The following is a 20,219-nucleotide window of genomic DNA, read 5'->3' as shown; positions in this document are numbered from 1 at the left end:
AAAACAACAACAAAAAAAGAAAAATCAGAGGTCGGAGTCTAACCCTTTCAGGGTGTTCCTATCTTCACCACCTGGGAAAATGAAACTCAGCCCTTGTATTCCCTGCAGTTAGAACTAAGCAGTGCCTCTGCGTTTCTTTTCCAAAAGAAGTTTGTGAAGCGCTTGCATTAGGAAAGCGAAGCCTTTCATCATTTCTGGAAAACATTAGTCATTATTCAACAAGCCACTGCTGTCCGCCTTTCCTGAGACCCCAGCTGTGCGTGTCTTTGACTTTCTCCCAATCTCAAGCACTCTCCGTGAGATTTGCTCCCTTCCATCTCACCATGTTTCTTCTGGCCTATTTCCAGTTATCTTTATTCTGTCTCTTTCCCTCTCCCCCCGCCATGCCATAAAATTATTTTTAGTATATCCCAATGCATAGCAAGATGGGAATAATGTATTATTGCATTCTGGGGAGGATTCTTCTCCATACTGTCAATTTCTCCCTAGTTCCTTGCTTGGCAGAAAGTTGGAGAGAGCTCCCTGAGGTCCCCTTAATTAAGACACTAATTCCACTCTTGGGGGCTCCACCCTGAAGACCTACTACCATCCCCAAGGCCCAGCATTGTATATTCTCTCTCTTGAGGGTTAGGATTTCCACGTACGAATTTTGAGAGAACACAAATATTCCCCTAAAGATGGCAAAGGCTCTCAGTGACACAAAATCTTGGGGTCCTGCCTGAAACAGTTTCAAGGACCATAAATGCTTTCATCGTGCTATCTCCTAGTTATCTTTCTCTTGTTATGTTGTAATTTGAGGCTGGAGGAAGCTTGATTTTGTTATGGGTTTATCCACTGTGTGCCTGGAATGCATCAAGTGTCCAGAAAGGATTTCTCCTAGCTAGTAAGAGAAATATTGGGTGATTATAGGCCATGCTTCTGCTATTAAACTCACCCATTTATTTCTTCAATTAGTTTCCGTTCTAGAGTCTGTTTTCCCCAAATTTGCAATATCACCTATATATTTGTTAATCTCTTGGTGAAGTTGGAAAGGATAATTTTATTGTAATAAATAAAATTGGTCTATCATTTTTTTACTCATAACAGATCCACTTTTTTTTGTCTGTGATTAATATTACTTCTGACCCAGAAAATCTGAGGATAGTTCTTTCATTGTGTGCCAGACACTGTATAATATTACTTTTGACCCAGGAAATCCCAGGAAATCCCAGGGTAGTTCTCTTTTATCATGTGCCAGACACTGCCTTTGAAAAAAACACTGGGAAGTGTAGGGTCAGTTCTTGGTGAATAGAGTTTCCTTCTAGATAGGATTTGTTTGTTCTACCAGGTGTCCAGGAAAACCAGGACTCTGGGGTCATCTTGATGCAACGTAGGTCTTGACATGACATCTGGCTTTCCCCACATCCCAGGTGGATCACTCAGCAGTTCCACATCAGGTCCTCTGGTCTACCAACCCTCTCCAATCTTAGCAGAGTCTGAGCTGAAACTTCCCCTATCGCCATCCCTCTATCCACGTGCTGAGGTTGTCCAAACGGCTGCTCAGCCTTTCAACAACCTCCACTAAGTCAGCATTCTCTGCTAGGTAAGCCAGTGACCTCCCCCACTCCCAAGTCTACCTCTGGCATTTTTATCTTTCCAGAAACTTGGCTCAAAAATATTCACTGTCCTCATGCTTAAAACAAGAACTTGTTGACAAGGAATATTTTTCAAAACTATTTAATCTAGTTACTTTTCATTGTTTTTAGTGGGAGGAGTCATGCAAATTATTTACCCTGTCATGGTTAAAAAGAAAAAAATATGTTTATGTGGTTGGTTGGTTGGTTGGTTGGTTTGGGGCTTCATTCAGTAACTATTAATACTGATTGTTCCTAGTCGATAGCATTACAGGAGAGAGTATTTTATGCTATTTGCATACTAATTTCATAATTAAAAAAACTCTAATTACAGAAAAGAGAGAGAAATAGTCGGAAAGCACAAAATTATTCAAAATGTGATCTCTTCATTTGGTTTCCCTTCCACCTGCCCTCTACACCATCACCACCAGGGCGGCGCCCTGCCTTCTTTATCTTGTTGCTTACAGCATACCCAGCCTCAAGTATCCACATATCATCACTTCCTATCCACTTCTATACACCTTCTTTAACCCGTTCTTCTCAGTGTCTAAGGGTTTGCTTAGCCCTCATTGTTCTCTTGCTTTGTTTCTTCACATACTTTACGCTAGTGAAATCACCTAGTATTTGCCTTTCTCCTGACTTACTTCTCTTAACCTTTTATCTTGCATTTTGTTGCTGTTGCTTTTAATGGGAAGGGAGGAGTTACTTGTGGCAGTATTTAGGGGACTGTATGTGGTCCTAGGAATCAAACTGGGGTCGGCCACATGTAAAGCAAGCACCTACCTCTGGTACTATAACTCCAGCCCTGATTTCATCTTTTGTTATAGCTGAGTTAGTGATTTATTGCTTATATATGCCACTATTTCTTTGTTTTTATCGAGACCACACCTCGTAGTGTTCAGAGACCATCAATGTCACATCCAGAGATTCTGGAGACCACCAAGACTATTCCTAATGTACTCAGTGGTTGGGCGGGAGAGGTCATTCCAAGCCAGTGGAAATTCAAATTTCAGGACCTCTTGCACATAGTAGGCACGTGCTCTGTCACTTGAATTAGATTACTGACCTTATACCATAACTTATTTATTGACTCTTCTGTTGTGGGACCTTGGAGGATTTCCAGAGATTGGCTATTGTAAACAATGCTGCAATGAACATAGACGTAATTGTTTGTTTCTGAATTGGTGTTTTTGGGTTCTTAGAATAGGTATCTAGGGGTGGAGTGACTGGATGATATGACAGCTTCCTTTGTAATTTGGGGGTACCACTTTATTTCTGAAAGACTCAAAGGAACAAGCTCTCAAGGGCAAACCCTTCAGCCATCTGGAGAGAGATATGGGGGATCCCTCAGTGTTTGGAATCACTTCGGGCACGGGGTAGAGCTGCTGTGTTCCCCTCGAATGCCTCGCCAAATAGCATCTGGAGTTTCCCCTTCAGCTTTCCAGCCAGTTTCAAGTTTCATTCTAGCTGATATTTATTTTCAGATTGAACAAAAGTGACAAACCCAGTCTGGAGGCCGGCAGTGAAAACAAACTAAGCGTCACGGAGAGGGAGTGAGTGTGCCGCCATGGGGGTGCTGGCACGCCAGGGCTCTTGGCACCTTCCCAGCCTTGGAGACGCCACAACGCCCCAGCACCGAGGAGACTCGGTTTTATTTAAACACTAGCCAGACACTTAGTGCATGCCTGGCACATTAGCTGCATGATTCACTCCTCTATGGGCACGCTGAGTCAGAGAGAGAGAGATTGGAGGGACGGTCCAGGGTGATGCCAACTCCTCCAAGAGCAAAGTGGAGCAGGTAGGAGACGTTTTGCCATTCGCAGTACAGAGTTGAGGGCCAGGGCTGTGGAACGAGGCCAAAGGTCTGGTGTCACTTGTAGTGACAGCGAGGGACTGGCAGACTAGGATAGGCCCACATTAGTAGGGAAGCATCCTACTTACAGGTGAGGTTCTGAGCAAGGGTTGGCACTGCGGACACTAAGGACATTCAGGTCCAGGCCAGACACTCGACCATGGCAACCAAGAGGCTTAGGATCAAGGCGGTATTAAAGGGAGAGGTGGGTGAGGGCCAGATAGATAGCACAGTGGGTAGGGTGCTTGTCTTGCGCATGGACAGCCCAGGTTTGATTCCTAGTACCCTGTAGCCCCGCCAGGAGTGAGCCCTGAGCATCGCCGGGTGTGGCACAAAAATAGGGGGAGGTGTAGAGGTAGGAGTTGAACCCCTCAGGAAAAACCATTCTCAGACTTGGCTCAGTAGGACCCCAACTATTATTTGGGGGTGCAAAGGCTCCCGGTATTTTTCAGTATTCTCTGAAGCACACTGCACTTAGCACCTGCAGGACTCTAATTTAGCGGAAGGCTAAATATCTTAGAGTGAAACACTGAACGTAAAGAGAAATGTCCTAGTGTCTGTCTATGCTGGGCCAGGAAGTGGAGCGCCATCAGCGCAGGCTGAGAGCTTGAGGTCCATTTCCCCTTTCTCTCCGGTTTGACAGGGGTCCTGCCGCTTCCTTGGCAGCAGGAGGGAGAAAGCCAGGAGCAGCAGCAGCAGCTCAGGCCTTGCTCTAAATTCCCAGAGAACTTCAAGCAATTACCGGGCATTTCTGCCTGCCACCCCCACCAGGCCCTTCGGACAACCTTGGCTTTTGTGTTTTCCCTGACTCACTGGCTCCCTGGGGACTTCCCTTCTCTCACTACTTTCTGGAGCTTGGCTCCAGAAAGACAAGCCAGACAGGTTTTTATTTTATTTAATTTATTTTAAAGGCAACATTCAATGGCATCTCAGATTTCACTCCCAGGGCAAATAGGCAAGTGGGTGAGTGACCAGTAGCTGGAGGACCAGCTGTAAATCACTGAAACATGATAAAAGTGACCTCATTTTGCCCGATTGGCAGGTTATGCTTTGGCTTTAGCCATCGTTTGCACATGGAGAATTTTCATGCTCCGTTGCACACAGACGTTCATATAACAAGTGAATTTCCCCAGGTGTGTTCACTGGCCTGGGCTGCCCACAACACAACACCACAGTCTGGAGGCTTCATCAGTGGCCGTTTACTCCTCACAGCTCTGGAGGCTCCAAGTTCGGGGCCAGGTGACAGCGGAACCAGGATGCCCCAGCCTCTTCTCCTTGGTGTGCAAATAGCCGTCTTCCCAAGGCACCTTCGTGGTTGCCCCTCTGTGCATGCTCCATGCTGGGGTCTCTGCACATGTCCAAGTTTCCTCTCGCCCAATCTGGGGGGAAAAAATCCTATGTGCCCACTCCTCATTTTCACGTAATTCCCGTTTTAAAGGCTCTAGCACCAAATACAGTTGCATTCGGAGGCCCCGGGAGTCGTTGGGGGTGGGGCCCATGCAGCGTGCTTCTGATTCGCTAGCAGATGCTCCAGGCGCGCGTTTCCTTATGTCTTGTCCCCGTGGTCTGTGTGTGGCGTCCCCCAGCAGGTGCTCCGTGGCCCCAAGTTCCCAGGACAGTGAGCTTGCTTGGCTCTCTCAGTAGGGGGCGGCAGAGCGGCGGTGCGGGGTAGCAGGAGTGTATGTTGCGAGAGTGTCAGTGATGCTCTGGTTCCCGAGCACACAGGGAGCTGCGGGCCCCGCGCCCTCACTGCCCTGCACTGCTCTGCGTGCTGGCCCCTGCCCGCTCCTCCCTCCCTCCATGCTCATCCCGGGAGCCTCAGGCTACCCACACAGGGGGGCCCCACGCTCTGTGGCCTCCCCTTGTGGAATTCTCCTTCTGCTGATGCTCTGGACCTTCCCACATGGACTCCAGAGCCTCCACTCATTGCTGACCGGCCCAAACTACCACTCACCCGACCTCAGAAAGCTGCACCCAATGGGTCCGTGGATCAACTGTGCCTGGGCCCCCTAGGGAATTTCGCCGACACCCCGAAGGTTAGAGCAGCCTCTTCTGCAATGAGCTGGGCCCCCTTGGAGGTGGGGGGAAACAAGTCCTTCTTCCTTCTCTGCAGAGTCCTTTGAGAACTCACTCACAGCTTCTAGAAAGTTCTTCTTTGATCATAGCTTCACTCTTCTTTGTTAGCAGGTGGGAAGGGGTGTTTGGGCTACACTCAAGAAGCTCAGGGGTTACTCCTGGCTTGGCACGTAGGAATCACTCATGGGGTCCTATGAGATGCCAGGGGTCAAACCGCAGTCAGCGGTGTGCAAAGCAAGCGCCTACCCACTGTACCATGGCTCCGGCCTCTGCTTCATTCTTCTTGCCCCTCCTCCATGTAACCTGTCACAGGGCTTCTGTCACCTGATTGCACTCAGGGTGATGTGGCAGTCCATGTTGGAGTCACCCTTTCTAGATGGGTGAAGTTCCCAAACTTGCTTCCTTCACGCAAAGATGTGTGTGTGTGTGTGTGTGTATGTGTGTGTGTGCGCAGGGGGGCGGGGGGGGGGGGATGGAGAGCTCCATGGACGTGGCAGACAGGCAGTTTGGGGGCAGCAGCCCCTAAGCCTTGTGCCATCCCTGGTGGCACCAACAGGCATCCCAGTGAGTCTCGGGTCCAGGGGGCTGTGATCCCAGATGTATCCGCAGTACTGAGCTGCCCAACCATCCTGCCAGCAGCAGGGTTGACCCGACTGGCCCAGGCCTGCGTGACTTTGAAATTATTTTCTATGGAAGGAAGTGACCAGGCCCAGGGTGGTACCTGTTTGAGGAGAAATCCACATGCTGTCTGGGGGAGGAGAGGGGAAGACAGACCTGGGTGGGCCCTACCTCGTCGGCCCCTCTCAGAGTCCCCAAGCTCTCCCGTGGCTGCCGTGATGGAGCGATTCCCCTGCTACTGGGACCTGCTTTTCTTGTCCTTCTCAGGGAGTGCTCCTAAGAGCACTCTGCCTGCAAACCTCTCCTGGTGTGTTTCCAGGAAATGGAATTGGAGCATTAAGTTACTTAACTGCTTTGCCCTTCTGTTCTGTCACCTGTAAAGGTGACAATAATCACCTCCATGTGTGGATTAAGTGAGATTATGCAGACAGATTTTAAGCCAAGTGCGGGGTGTGCACTGGGCATTCAGAGGCATTTGCTATTTAGACAATTAACAACATGGAGACATTTCTATTTCTACATACGCTTTCCAAAGTCACATCAGAAAGAATGGAACTGGGATTGGAGCATCTGCGCGCATCTAGAACTAAAGTTAGTACGGTCACACAGAGCGTATCATGGAGCATATACCTATGAGTTTTTTCTTCCTCTACTACTTGTATTGCCTCTTGATCATTGGAGCAAATATGTCCATCCTGATAAGTTTTTATTAGAACAGAAAGTTCATAGGGAGGGTTGGGAGGAGCAGGGCGAAGCTCGTCTTCGGGGCTTGTGAAAAGCAGGTGACGATCCAGGTGTGAAGGGAAACCAGGAAGAGGATAAACCAGTGACAAAGACCCCTCTGGGAATCAAGCAAAGTCAAGCTTTACTGACCCGAGAAAGCATCGGGATTTTAAAAATTCTGGTGGAGGGATGGGTGTTGGAATATTGTATAACTGAAGTCCAATCATGAACAGCTTTGTAATGGTCTACCTCACAGTGATTCAATAAAAAAGTTGTTTTTTTTTAAATGTAGGAGAACTGCTTTTTATTCATCCATTGATTAAGCGGAATGACTTTGGCATGAACTCCACATTACTTTAAAAAATTGTTTTAATTGGATATCCATGAGATAGACCATTATAAAGCTGTTCATAATTGGGCTTCAGTCATACAATGATCCAGCACCCGTCCTTCCACCTGTGTACATTTCCCACCACCAATGTTCCCCATTTCCCTACCACCATCCCCCAACCCCCCAAACTGCACCCCCAGCCTCCCTCCACGGGAGACACTTCCCTTTTTGCTCTCTCTCCCCTTTTCCCTTTGTGCATTATGGTTTGCAATACAGGTGCTAAGAGGTCATGGTGTTTGTTCAGGGTATGTGGTATTTTTATCAGGACAGTAAGGCTGGATTAGCTTTTCCACTGGGTGGCCACTTTGGGGTGTGGATGTGACTGCCCAGGCTTCCGAAAGTACAGGGATCAGGCTGCTGATGCACTCGCCCTGCAGGACAGGTTGACCTGATGGTGGCACCATACCCTGAATAAAAAAGTTTTTGAAAAGTCCTGTGCCTCCATCCACTCCCAGACTTTGCTGCTGATACTCGCCTGCCAGGCGACCTGGAAGAGTTAAAGCAGCTTGTTCCCAGCAGAGCTCCCAGGGGTGGAGTGATTTTAAGGATCTGCAAACTCGGAGCAGGAGGGAGAAGCCTTTGAGTGCATGCACAGTCCACAGCCAGCTGGGTTCCCTCCTTTGCCCAGTCCAGGTGAATGAGAACAGCGGTCTATGCCCATGTCCTTAGGTCAACGGGGGATGCCCTGGAAGATGGGACCTTTGCTGTCAGCTTTCCTCCTGCACCCTCTGAATCTTCCAGAATGCTGGACCCATGAATGATGTTAGACTCAGGAACTCCTCCTCAAGTCAGGGTCTCAAGAAAACCAGTCTGGTCTTTCCCAGTTGATTGGTGGGACTGTCTTTAACTGCCTGAGCAGTTATTACTCAATTCTTCCCTTTAAGTTCCAGGAAGGGATTGCAGGGCCGATTGCCCAGGATGTGCGTGAGTCTTCTGGGCCCCTTCCTTGCCACCAAGAATGGTGCCCACAGAGCCAATAGGTAGACAGGCAGGGTGAGAAGGGACCCAGGGGCTGGCAGGGATCCTGTGTGCAGGTGGTTGGTAGGAGGGAGGTGGGGTGAGTCAGGATAAGACCTGTGCATAGGGTGAGGCTAGAGGGTACATAGATGCCAGCCCTTCACCCAGTCTTCACCCCCACTGGTCTGATTGGCGTTCACTGTCAGTGATTTCCCTTCTCTCCGCTTTGTCCACTTATACACCTACACACAGACTAGCTCCTCCTCCTGCTGACAGGATAAAGTTCACCCAGTAGCCTCCATCTTTCCCTTCCTGTACCCCACACCCTCTCTTCTACCATGTTCCTCTGGGAACTTGATTCTGCTCTAGAATTCGTTTTCTCTTGTTTCTCAGACAATTTTTCCCTCCTCTCTCCCATCTTTCCTTGCACCTCCAAGTTCCTTACCAGACACTCCCTGTCCCCCCAGGTTCTTACTTCCTTTCTTTTAGCTAAGGCTTACCTGCTTTTCCAGACCCAGTTCAACTCTTATCTGCTTGGGTTGGGGTGGGGTGCTTTGGGGGTTGCTTCTTCCTACACCTGCATGCTTTATTGTCACCCTCTGGGTGTCATCATGGGTGTGGGATGGGTGTCCCACACACGCCCATACAGGGGCTTATTTATACATGGTACATTCAAGAATGGGTGTTAGGCCCATGGTACACAAAGAGGATGGTTGTCACATGTGACACACACGGGGGATGGTTGTTACACACCTGATACATTCAGGAGATTGTTATTACACACTTGGTACACTCAAAGGATAATTGTTACATGCATTGTACACTAAGGGGATGCTTGTTACATGCATGGCACACTAAGGGGATGCTTGTTACAAGCGTGGTACACTCAGGGGATGGGTGATACACATGTTACATTTAGTGTTTATTGCCCACGCAAAGTAAACTCAAGAATAGGGAATGTCCTTCCATGCCACATTCAGGTGGCCATGCCAGCATCTTCTATGTCCCCACCAGTTTTTGACAGGGGGCCCTTGAAGACTCTAGGGACACACTTATGGGAGGGGGGCTTCCAAGCTCTAGAGGGTATTTCACTTCAAGTGTATGCTGACCCCAAATCTCTCTCTGGCCTGTTTCTGCTCTGGACCCCGTGTCCCACCTGGCCACGTGGACCTCCTCATTTTCTTTCACTTTGAGTTAGCCCTTGGGCATTTTACTCGCCCTGCTGGAGTGAACCATCCTGTGCCCTGTTCTTTTCATGGCACTGCTCTGACTCCAAGGTGACCTAATCTCCGAGGCCTGGGCATGACATTTTAGTGTCACCTTGTTTTGCTGCACGGCTGAGGTAGGCTTCTAAAGTGAAAGACTGCCTTTATCCTCCCAATTCCTTGAGTCCTAGGAGGACTCTTGAGAGAGCTTACAGGGTGGCAGGGGATGGTGGTCATCACCCAAGAGGACATAGCATGAAACTCTTCCTGGTCCACATTGGAACCACCACTGACACCAGAATCAAGGTGAGAGTAGATAGAGTGAGCCTGCAGCTCCACTGCAGTTTTATTAGAACCCCGCCCCACCCACCCCGAGCTTCCAGCTGGCCACGCAGGCTGGTGCAACCTCCTGTCTGTCCCTGGAGCAGGGATCAGCCCTGTGTCCCGCCACCATCACCCTGAGGCTGGGTCGACCACCTTTCCCATGAAGAGCAAGCTCTGGGTGGTCACCTCCCAGAGGAGCAGCAGGAAAGGCCTGTTGAAATGGGCACGGGGGGTCCATGTTGTGTTCTGAGACTGGGGCTGGGAGAGGAGCGCCGAGGCTGCTCCTGCCTCAGTTCCCCGCTCACTCATGTCCACAGTTGCCTTGTGCAGCACCTAAGAGGAGAGAAGGGGAACAGAAGTTAGATGATTTCAGGGGTCTTGAAGGGGATTGTTGCTTTGTGTGGCTCTGGGGGTGTGAGGGCAGAGGCCTCATTCAATCCCCCTGGGTCCTGTCTTCTGAGGAACAGGAAATCTTTATTTAAATTTTTTTAAATTTTATTGAATCACCGTGAGATAGTTACAAGCTTTCATGTTTGGGTCACAATCTCACAATGATCAAACAGCCATCCCTCCACCAGTGCACATTCCCCACCACCAATATACTCGGTATACCTCCCCTTTCCCACCCTCCCCCTGCCTCCATGGCAGACAATATTTCCCATACTCTCTATTTTTGGGCATTATAGTTTGCAACACAGACACTGAGAGGTCATCATGCTTGGTCCATTATCTACTTTTGGCACGTATCTCCCATCCCAACTGGTTCCTCCAGCCATCATTTTCTTAGCGATCCCTTCTCTATTCCACCTGCCTTCTCCCCTCCGCTCATGAAGCAGGCTTCCAGCTATGGGGCAGTCCCCCTGGCCCTCGTATCTACCGTCCTTGGGTGTCAGCCTCATGTGATGGAACAGGAAATCTTGACTTACTTCCTGTCCTCCTCCAGGCTCTTCCCTCCATCCTATCCTGGGGACCTGCCCAGTGATCTGCAGAACATAACTACGCTCCTGTGCTTCAGGCCAGGACACATTTTTTGCTCTTTCCTTTCCACAGTGCTCTAAGAATGACATGTCCCCAAAGGAGGCTTTCTTTACTGACACTCTGGAAGTAAGAGGGCTGAGCTGTAGCCAGACGACAAAGAGAGATCTCTGAGATGTCAAGGGAACCACAGGAAATTGACTGTCATTAACATAAGGAACTGGATGGGGGCTGCTTGTTATGGCAGCAGAACTGGCACACACATGCCCTGCTTCCTCCTGCCCCAACTCTGACAGCTATGGGGAAGACAGATGAAATACACCTGGGATCAAGGATGAGGAATAAAAGCAAAGCTGTTCTCAAGGCTGTAGGATTTCCGCTGGGTGTCCTTGAATGCATATCTACTTAATTCAGGACTGTGTTTCTGCCTCAAAGAATGTAGCGGGGATGTAATGTGTTTGAAAGGGAGCTGCCCCACAAAACAAAGAAAGGGAAACTTGACTTGAAAATTCACGACAGATCAAAGGAGGAAAGACACCCCCCTAAAAATCCCAACTCCACCCCTTACCCCGGAGATGGTTTTGTTGAGCTGCCCAGTGATTCCCGATAAGTCAGTTTCTGCATTGAATATGTTGGTGAGACCAACGTGTGGCAGTATCTCTTCCAGGTTATATGCTCCGGAGATGGCAAACCTTGGCAGGTGCAAGTCTAGAAGGCTGCAGAGACAAGCATACGGGGGTGAGCTGTGCCATCTGATCCCATGAGGGAACTTTGGGAGGGACAGGTGTTCCCAGAGTGTGGGGACCGATGCTTCCACAATATCACCCCACATGTCAACACATTCTATGATTTAGAACTTTCTTGTCTTGAGATCTCCCAGATATGTGGGTCTGAAGAGACTCCTGGTGTGACCATGCTTTGTCACAATTATAGAGACTCTCTAGCCTTCATTGAAAGACGCTATGCACTGGCTCAGTGGGCAAATGCCCAAATCTCCCACCTCTGTATTTATTTTGTTGGAAAATTCTGCTGACTCAACTTCTGATCTGACCCCTGAAATTTCCTCCTGGCAGCCCCCAAAGCCAGCCTCTGTCCGCTCCCAGTGGTCTGAGCTTTCAGACTGTGAGAACCCAGTGAAAGGTGGGGTGTATGAAGTATGGGGTCCATAGGATACCCCTCCCCTTGCTTCTGGCCTCTGTGTCTACCGTTCAATCATCACACGCCCTGGAATAACCCCCCAGGCTTCTTTTTCCTTCCTGGGTTTCTCCTTGATGGGATTCTCCTCCTCCATGGTGGTCTGACCATTGTCAAAGCATGGCTGGCATGGCTGGCAAAGGGGTGGCTGAGAAAGGTTCATCCCTGGTGATGCTTTAGAGAACTAGGGTAGCTAGGGAAACTGGGGGTGCTGGGGGAACTAGGGTGTAGGAGCATTACTAGTTTTGCTCTGAGTATGATGTGAGACTCCTCCCCTCCCTAAGATGGTAGTTGGACAATGAAAGGGAGACATAGGGTGTAAAGAACAGAAGTAAGCCAATCTCAGTGTGCTTGGCAAGTTTCCACAAGCAGCACTTGGAGGGCAGGTCCCAGTCCCAGTGGGGTGTGGGTGGAGAGTTCAATGCACAGTGTGATTCACCAATGCAACTGAAGGCTAATGGCCAGGTAGGAAGTCCCCATACAAGCTAATCCTTCCTCAGCTCAAGTATTCATGTTTGAAAGCCCATTTATGGGCTGTTATGTTGTATGGCAATTATACCTCAATAAGTCCATGAATTCTTGAATAAATAAGCTAGCACAATTTTTAAAAATAGTGCTACGTTATTATAACTTTCATATGAGAAATGGTAAGGGGGAATGCATGAGATACAGGGAAAGATAGTGGGTGGGGTTTGCTTTCTGAAGGTCAAAATGAAAAGTCAAAGTAAAACATTCCTCAGGGAAAATTTAATAGTCCAGAAGATTCTCTGGTACTTCTTCCCATGGAATTAGCAATTCAATGCATCTATGAATTGTCAACTGTTTCATGGTCAACAGGGAGACAACTCCAAGCCTCTGTCCTTGGTCTGCATCCCTCCCCTCTCCTCCCCTCCTGCCTCCTCCCCTCTCCTTCTCCTTCTCCTTCCCCTCACCCTCCCCTCTCATCTTCTCCCTTCTCTCCTACCCTCTCCTCTTCTACTCTTCTTTCCTTTTGGAGCTCTTCTCTCTTGGATCCCTCAGCTGACATGTAACTCCATCAGCTCTACTGAGCTACTCTGTGGAAATCCCAGCCAGCTAGCCTTGTGCCAATGTAATGTGGAGAGAGAGACAGATAGAAAGTCAGACAGACAGAGACACAGACACAGACACAGAAAGAGAAAGAGAAAAATAGACAAAGACAGAAAAACAGAGAGAGTACTGCTGATCCCTGAACCAGCCCGTCAGCCCACTAGGCCACCAGACATGTAAATGGAGGCATCTTCACTTCCCCAGTTCCATTTGACCCACATCAGAGACTCCAAGACCAGAGATTCTGAAGTGTGAACTTCCCAGTTAGCCCAGTCTACCCTCAGAATCAAGAGACACATTATTGCATGTCCTCTGTTTCAAACCATCCTATGGTAGAGAGCCTTCCACCAAGAAAGAGGTCACTCATAGCCAAAGCTAGGTGTCATGCCAAAGCAGCTCCAATCGCACCTTGGACAGTATGTACCAAATAATAAGAAAAGGTGGAGACCGTTGTGAGGAAACCACAAGCCCCCAAGTAAGAGAGGGAGAGCACTTTCAATGGACCTTAAGTTTATGACAGGGCTCTAGTAGTTCATTTAACAGAAAAGAGGACACATTTAAGAAACATACATTGTACTGTAGGAATCATAATTACTCTTTTGGGAGGAAGGCTGTTGAGTCATACCTGGCAGTGCTCAGATACCATTTCTGACTTAATAGTGACACCTGGTAATGCTCAGGAGACCATATGCAGTGATGGAGTTCGAACAGAGTCAGTAGAAGTGGTCACATGCAAGGAAAGTTCCTTACCTGTTCTATCTCAATGGCCCCAAGCTTACTCTCCTTTAAAAAAATATTTGGCAGTGGTGGGAGTTTGCATTCACAGAGAGTGGAGGTGGGGGTTATCTGGTTCTGTGATCATGAGGATTCGGAGTGCTGGGGATTGCAATAGGGTTGGTCACATGTAGGGCAAGTGCCTTAAGCATTGTATTATGTCTCTGGCTCCATAATTATTCTTAATCATTGTCCTTGATCTGAAATTTTTGCATACGTGTGGCTGCCTACTGGAAATAAATGATAATCTTGAAGAAGGGAAAAGATTGAAGAAAAGTTTGAGGCAGAGAGGCTAGAGAGATAGTACAGCAGGTAAAGCACTTGCTTTGTATGCAGCTGACCCAGGTTTGATTCCAGCATCCCATATGATCCCTGAGAACCACCAGGAGTAATTCTTGAGTGCAGAGCCAAAAACAAATCCTGAGAACAGTTGAATGTGTCCCCTCGCTCACACACACCCAAGACAAAAGATAATGTTTGAGGCAGAAAGAGACTTGGAAAGGAGTAGAATTTTTAACAACCAGTCAGCTAGTCTTGTGGCAACTTAAAAAGCTGAAGGTGCGAGGATACCCCAGAGGGGCATGGGTGAGACTCCTCATCCCCAAGGGATCCAGTCCCAGTGGCCGAAAACCTCCAGAATCCAACCACCGTCCTGCTCATGGCCACTCTCCACATCTTCTGGCTGAGCCTCACCCACGAGTGAACCTTTCTCTGGACACTTCATAGGACACACTCTACCATAGTCCAACAGTACAGCACCACATTTGATGGGATTCAAAGTAGGAGGCAACCAACCTTAGAGGGAAATATTATATTATTTTGGTTCTGCTTTGGGATGGGGTTCGGGATGGACACACCCGAAATATAGTGGTGGAAAGGTGTAATGGTCGTGGGATTGGTGTTTGATTTTTTTCTTTTTTTTCTTTTGTTTTTTGGGATTGGTGTTTGAATATTAAATGTAATCAAATATTGTGAACTAATTCACAAAATAAAAATAAATTTAAATAAATTTTTTTTAAAGCTGCAAGTATTAACCAGGTGCATCCTCTAAACAGCCCAGCATGTCAATTACTATGGCCATGTTTGCATCTGAATCTCGAATTCTCAGGGTTCATATGATAAGAAAATATAGGACAGTGAACATAACCAAGGGACGAGGCTCTTGTGGTTGGTATAGACCAAAGCCTACTCAGGTTCTTGAATAAAGTTTAGGAAAGTCTTCCTGTTGTAACATTTACCTGGGCAGGAGTAACTTGTTCCACTTTTTCAGGATCTCTGGATGCAAAGCTGCCTCCACTTGGCTCATCTTCCCAGGGTCAGGGAGGATGAGCAGGGCCAGCGCATTGCCACTGTATTCTATCTGGAGAACTGTGCAAGCCAACTCCTGGTCATAGAGAAACCGGTGCATCACTTTTTGGTGCATCATGGGGATATGAGTAGACGTCTTCTCATCCACTGACAATCTGCCTTGCTTCTGGGTCTGGTAGCGGTGGAAAGGTTGCTTCCACTTGGCTGAGAACATGAGACCCACAAAACTATGAGAATATACTCTGAGAGTGAACCCTGGGCAGATAGATGGTCATGAAGTCAGAGCTTGGTGTCTTCTGCTTTGATATTTATTTATTGACTTATTTTCCACTTATGTGGGACTTTGGGCTCTATGGGGAGGGATATTTATGCATTTCTCAAGAGGCTAGCAATATCTTTGACTTGTAATTAGCTCTTAATATGTATCACTGTATCACTGTCATCCTGTTCCTCATGGATTTGCTAGAGCGGGCACTAGTAATTGTCTCCATTTTGAGACTTATTGTTACTGTTTTGGCATATCGAATACACCACGGGTATCTTGCCAGGCTCTTACAGTAAGATTGTATCTCGTGTGGGCGAGATACTCTCCGTAGCTTGCTGGGCTCTCTGAGAGGGGCGGAGGAATCAAACCCAGGTCGGCCACATGCAAGGCGAACGCCCTACTGCTGTGCTATGGCTCCAGCCCAGCTCTTAATATGCATTTTAGAATAAATGAATAATCAAGTAGCAATCATTGAGGAGTTTGCCAAAACCTACATTTAACTTGAGATCATTCAACAAATATTTAAAATATGCTTGACTTGGGAGGAATATACTTGAGAGGGAGCCTAGAGGCAGTGGAGAAATGATGATATGCTGATGAGTGGTGTGGCATAGCAATGCTATTTGCTGTAAACATTTATATGAACAGTATCATAAACCAGGACTCAAAAAATAAAACAAAACATGTAATTTAGTGTTCAACTCTGGAGAGCACATGATAGTTAAGATGTAGACCATTTAGATTTCTACTAAGTCATAAGAGAAAATATTTTTTTCTGCTTAAAAATTTCATTCAAATGAATAAAATAATGAGAAGATGGCTGAACAAATAGCTAACAGCTAAGTTTCAAGACAAGAATCAAGTCTTCTGGAAAGAAACCAGAAATGCCTTTTTCAAACTTGGAATTGATTTCATCAGGCACATGGGTTGGCAGAATCAGGTTCTGTCCCAAGAAGGTGGGGTTTTATGTCTTCTCAGAAAAACAAATGACTCTCAGGCCAGTCCTGAGTACTGGACCTCTGCACCGTGGAGAGAACCAGGAAAGGCAATCCCATCCATGTTTGGAAGTCTGGATGGAAAAATTTTTCCCCAGCAGCCAAGAGATGAAACAGGACATCTCACATCTCCAAGGCCACTGGAAAGACTCCCCTCCACTATGTACTTTGTGATTATTGCTCATTGGTTCAGAAACTCCCAACCTAGAAGCTCCCTAATCAGGGAGCTCCAGAGAATGAGCACAGAGGTAAGTAGAAAACTGTCCCCTAGAAACACTAGTCATGCCAACCAGGGGTAGTTTTCACCCAGCAAAATCAGAATACACTTTACCTCAGTGTGTGCTTTGGAAGTTTCAGAAACTAAGTATCCCCCAGGGAGAGATCTCACACCAACCCTGACAGTCTACAAATATCTGGCCAGTACCCCGAAAACTATTGAGGACACTAAAAGCAAATGAACACAATGACTAAATGTAGGATGATGTTTTGGATAGAATCAAAAAAGAAAATAGATTTGAAAAGTAGATAAAAATAAAATTGGAATGTACTTGAGGTTTGTTTTTCTTTTTTTTTTCTTTTTGGATCACACCCGGTGATGCACAGGGATTACCCCTGGCGGTGGTCAGGAGATCATATGGGATGCTGGGAATCAAACCCGGGTTGGCCACGTGCAAGGCAAACGCCCTACCCCCTGTGCTATGTCTCTAGCCCCTGTTTTTCCTTTGAATGCTGGAGGAGATTGTATTCTTAATAGCAGACATGTGTGTGTGTGTGTGTGTGTGTGTGTGTGGTCTACAAATTTGAAATAACTGAAGTAAAAAGAAATGGATCCTTGATCCTAGTCAATGTTAAGCAGTCAAATAAAAATAGATCCCAGTCAATGTTAAGCAGTCCAAATGAGCTCTCTAGAGCAGTAAAGACACGGGGTGATAGTGAGTCCTAATTGGAAAATAATATAGATAGCATGATCCTCTTGATGCAAAAATGTAAAACACCTGAGCTGTTTCGATTATGACGTCATTCAGTAGTGGGATGAGTCGGGCACAAGGACACATGCCAATCCCAGGGTAGTAGCAGCCTCTAGGGAGGGCTGGAAGAAGGCAAGCAGGACTAGGGAAGGGAAGAATTCCAGAGGGATTGAGCTGTACCTACAACATGACCATCTACATGTGTTTTGCTGTTGGTCCACCCTTGGTAGTGGTTAGGGCCCACACCCATAAGTGGTGCTAGGATTCGAACCAAAATCATGGCTACAGCCACTTGCTAGGTAAATGTCTTCACCTTTGTACTATCTCTCTGGCCCCTGCAATATTACCTCCTTAGGTTAAAAAAAAATGAAGAAGTGGTAAAATGTTAATATGTTACCTCTTAGTCTATTAGTGTCTGGTACTTTTGACATTATTTTCTTATTTCATTATTTCTTAAAATAATATTATTTACTTATTTTTATGTTTAGGATAACATAAAGTACAACTTTTCTAAAAATAAATTACTAAAAAGTGAAAATAATTACCAACAGAAGTATCAACGAATAAAAGATGCATAAGAAAACATGGAAAGAAATATTTAAACCAAAAAATCACCAAAAATCAACAATATTTAACTCTGTGGTGGTAACTACCAGGAGGAAGAATGCCACTTCTAGGCAGGCGATGTTAGGGACAGGGCTGAGGGTGGCCCAAAGGAGAGATAAAAAACCTTCTTCTGATTTCTGTTTTATGAAAACATAATAATGCTAATAAAAGAGAAATGAGGGGAATGGGGAGGAGGGAAGGAAGAAAGGAAATGATGTCTTTGACTGTGTTTTTTTCATTGGGGTTACTTCCCTGTGGTTCTGGTACTCCAATGGTTCTGGAAGAAAGGAAATGAAGGAGGAAGGAAGGGAGGAAGGAAAGAAAGAAAGATGAAAGAAAGAAATAAAGGAAGGAAAGGAGGAAGGAGAAAATACTGAAGAGGGAGGAGAAAGGAAAAGAAGGAAGGAAGGAAGGAAGGAAGGAAGGAAGGAAGGAAGGAAGGAAGGAAGGAAGGAAGGAAGGAAAGAAGGAAGGAAGGAAGGAAGGAAGGAAGGAAGGAAGGAAGGAAGGAAGGAAGGAAGGAAGGAAGGAAGGAAGGAAGGGAGGAAGGAAGGAAGGAAGGAAAATGAGAAGCAATAAAGGAACCCAAGCACTGGTCAATAGTTGGAATCAAACACAAGCATGTGTGGGGTGGAGGGTAGGTAAGAGAGAAGGAACCAGGATGACAATAATAGCTGGGGATGATCATGCTGGACAAGAACTGAGTGTTAAAAGTAGGCAAAGAGATGTACTGGATAACCTTTCAGTATCTGTATTGCAAACTACTATGCCCAAAAAAAGAGAGAGGGGGTGGGGAGAGAAAGGAGAAAGTGAAAGGAGAGAAAGCAATCAATCAAGCAAGCAAGCAAGCAAGCAAGCAAGCAAGCAAGCAACAAGCAAGCAAGCTCCTGCCATAGAGGCAGGCAGGGGTTGGGGGTGGGGGTTGATGGGAGGGATCCTGGGACTGGTGCTGAAAAATGCACACTGGTGGAGGGATGAGTGTTAGAACACCGTAGGACTGAAACCTAATCATGAACAGCTTTGTAAGGGTCTATTTCACAGTGATTCAATAATAAAATCTTTTAAAATAATAAATATTATTTATTATTATTAAAACAATAATAAATAAAAGAACCCAAACTCCTTTTGAACCAGGGTCAGGAGTGGATGGGCACGTTCACCTGCAGAGGTGGGTGTAGGAACCCCAGGTGGTCCTCACCTTTGAAGAAGACGTAATTCAGGAGGAGCAGGCGGGTGTCCGGGCTGAGCTCCTGGAGGCAGTCCACCACCTGCCCGTATGTCTGCTTCGTCACATAGTGGTTGATCTGCCACCTGGTGGCGGCGGTGTCTGTGAAGTTGGCAGCAAAGGCGAACGCCCCGTACAGCTCCCTGACGCGGTCCATAGCGTGCTTCTGGGGCTGCAGCTGCTTGTCCAGGAACAGGGTGGTGCCCACCTTGAGCTCCAGTTTGGGGCTGGGCAGGACAAGGGTGTGCAGGAGGCTCTGGAAGCCCCAGTGGATGTCGGCTTCCGGGATCTCTGTGAGGTTGAAGCCGAGGCCCTCCAGGATCTGAGCGGAGATGTTGGCCGGGGCGCCCAGAGCCATCAGGGCCAAGGTGCAGGAGATGCTCACGGGGGAGAAGACGATGTTTCCGGGGCTCTCTGAGGCCAGGTGCTTGTACAAGCGCAGGGCAAAGCTGGTGATGGTGGGTGTGATCTTGTGGTAGGCAGGGATGGCCGCGGACAGCTGATTGTTCGGGGCTGGGGCCACTTCCACATGCTTGTCCCCGAACGCGGGATGGGGCTGGCCATGGAGAGAAGCCAAGACCCCTGCTCCCAGCAGCCACAGCCACATGGCTCCCATCTTCTGCAGACAAGATGTTGGACATACTACACCTCTTCCTAAGTGATCTTCAGGCCCCTCTCTATCCCCCACTGGCAACCCTGGGTCCCAACCGCATCCCTGGAGGTTTGCAGGGGGCTGCTGCAAAGGGCAGGTTGTAGGTGAGCAAGCAGTGACCCCAGACACCCCCACTCAAGACTTTAATCAGAAATCAGCCCATGTTCACCCACTTTTGTTTGGACAGGTCTAAAAAGTTTGGTTGAGTAAAGAACCCTTTGCTCTCATCGCTGCACTTCCTTTTCCTCCCTCCCTACCTCTATCTCTTTTCCTTCTCTTTCCTTCCTATCCTCTTTCCCTTTTCTCTTATTCCTCCTTCCCTTCCTCCTTCCCTCTTCCTCCCTTCCTTCCTTCCTTCCTTCCTTCCTTCCTTCCTTCCTTCCTTCCTTCCTTCCTTCCTTCCTTCCTTCCTTCCTTCCTCCTTCCTCCT

The 20,219-nt window shown here is 47.4% G+C and overlaps 1 protein-coding gene across 1 annotated transcript; it reads right to left on the bottom strand.

Moving 5' to 3' along the window:
* Positions 1-9,888: 9,888 nt before the first annotated feature.
* SERPINA11 (serpin family A member 11) lies at positions 9,889-19,753 on the bottom strand. Its single transcript, XM_012935771.2, has 4 exons — positions 19,111-19,753; positions 15,009-15,282; positions 11,303-11,450; positions 9,889-10,092 (listed from the first exon to the last, which is right to left on the bottom strand). The coding sequence occupies exons 1-4, from the start codon at positions 19,751-19,753 to the stop codon at positions 9,889-9,891; spliced, it is 1,269 nt and encodes a 422-aa protein (XP_012791225.2).
* Between the last annotated feature and the right edge of the window lie 466 nt (positions 19,754-20,219).

Source organism: Sorex araneus, chromosome 3, assembly GCF_027595985.1.
Source record: "Sorex araneus isolate mSorAra2 chromosome 3, mSorAra2.pri, whole genome shotgun sequence".
Taxonomy (NCBI): domain Eukaryota; kingdom Metazoa; phylum Chordata; class Mammalia; order Eulipotyphla; family Soricidae; genus Sorex; species Sorex araneus.
Note: the sequence above shows the minus strand (reverse complement) of the source record. Positions and strands in the feature narration are given on the sequence as shown.

What these genes read in the sequence shown, in the direction of transcription:
- SERPINA11 (XM_012935771.2), bottom strand. Translation starts at nt 19,753, where the DNA reads ATGGGAGCCATGTGGCTGTGGCTGCTGGGAGCAGGGGTCTTGGCTTCT. An exon ending in GAATTACGTCTTCTTCAAAG is followed by an intron (nt 15,283 to 19,110) that starts GTGAGGACCACC and finishes TCATGTTCTCAG; the next exon opens with CCAAGTGGAAGCAACCTTTC. An exon ending in TCAACAAAACCATCTCCGGG is followed by an intron (nt 10,093 to 11,302) that starts GTAAGGGGTGGA and finishes CTCTCCTCTTAG; the next exon opens with GTGCTGCACAAGGCAACTGT.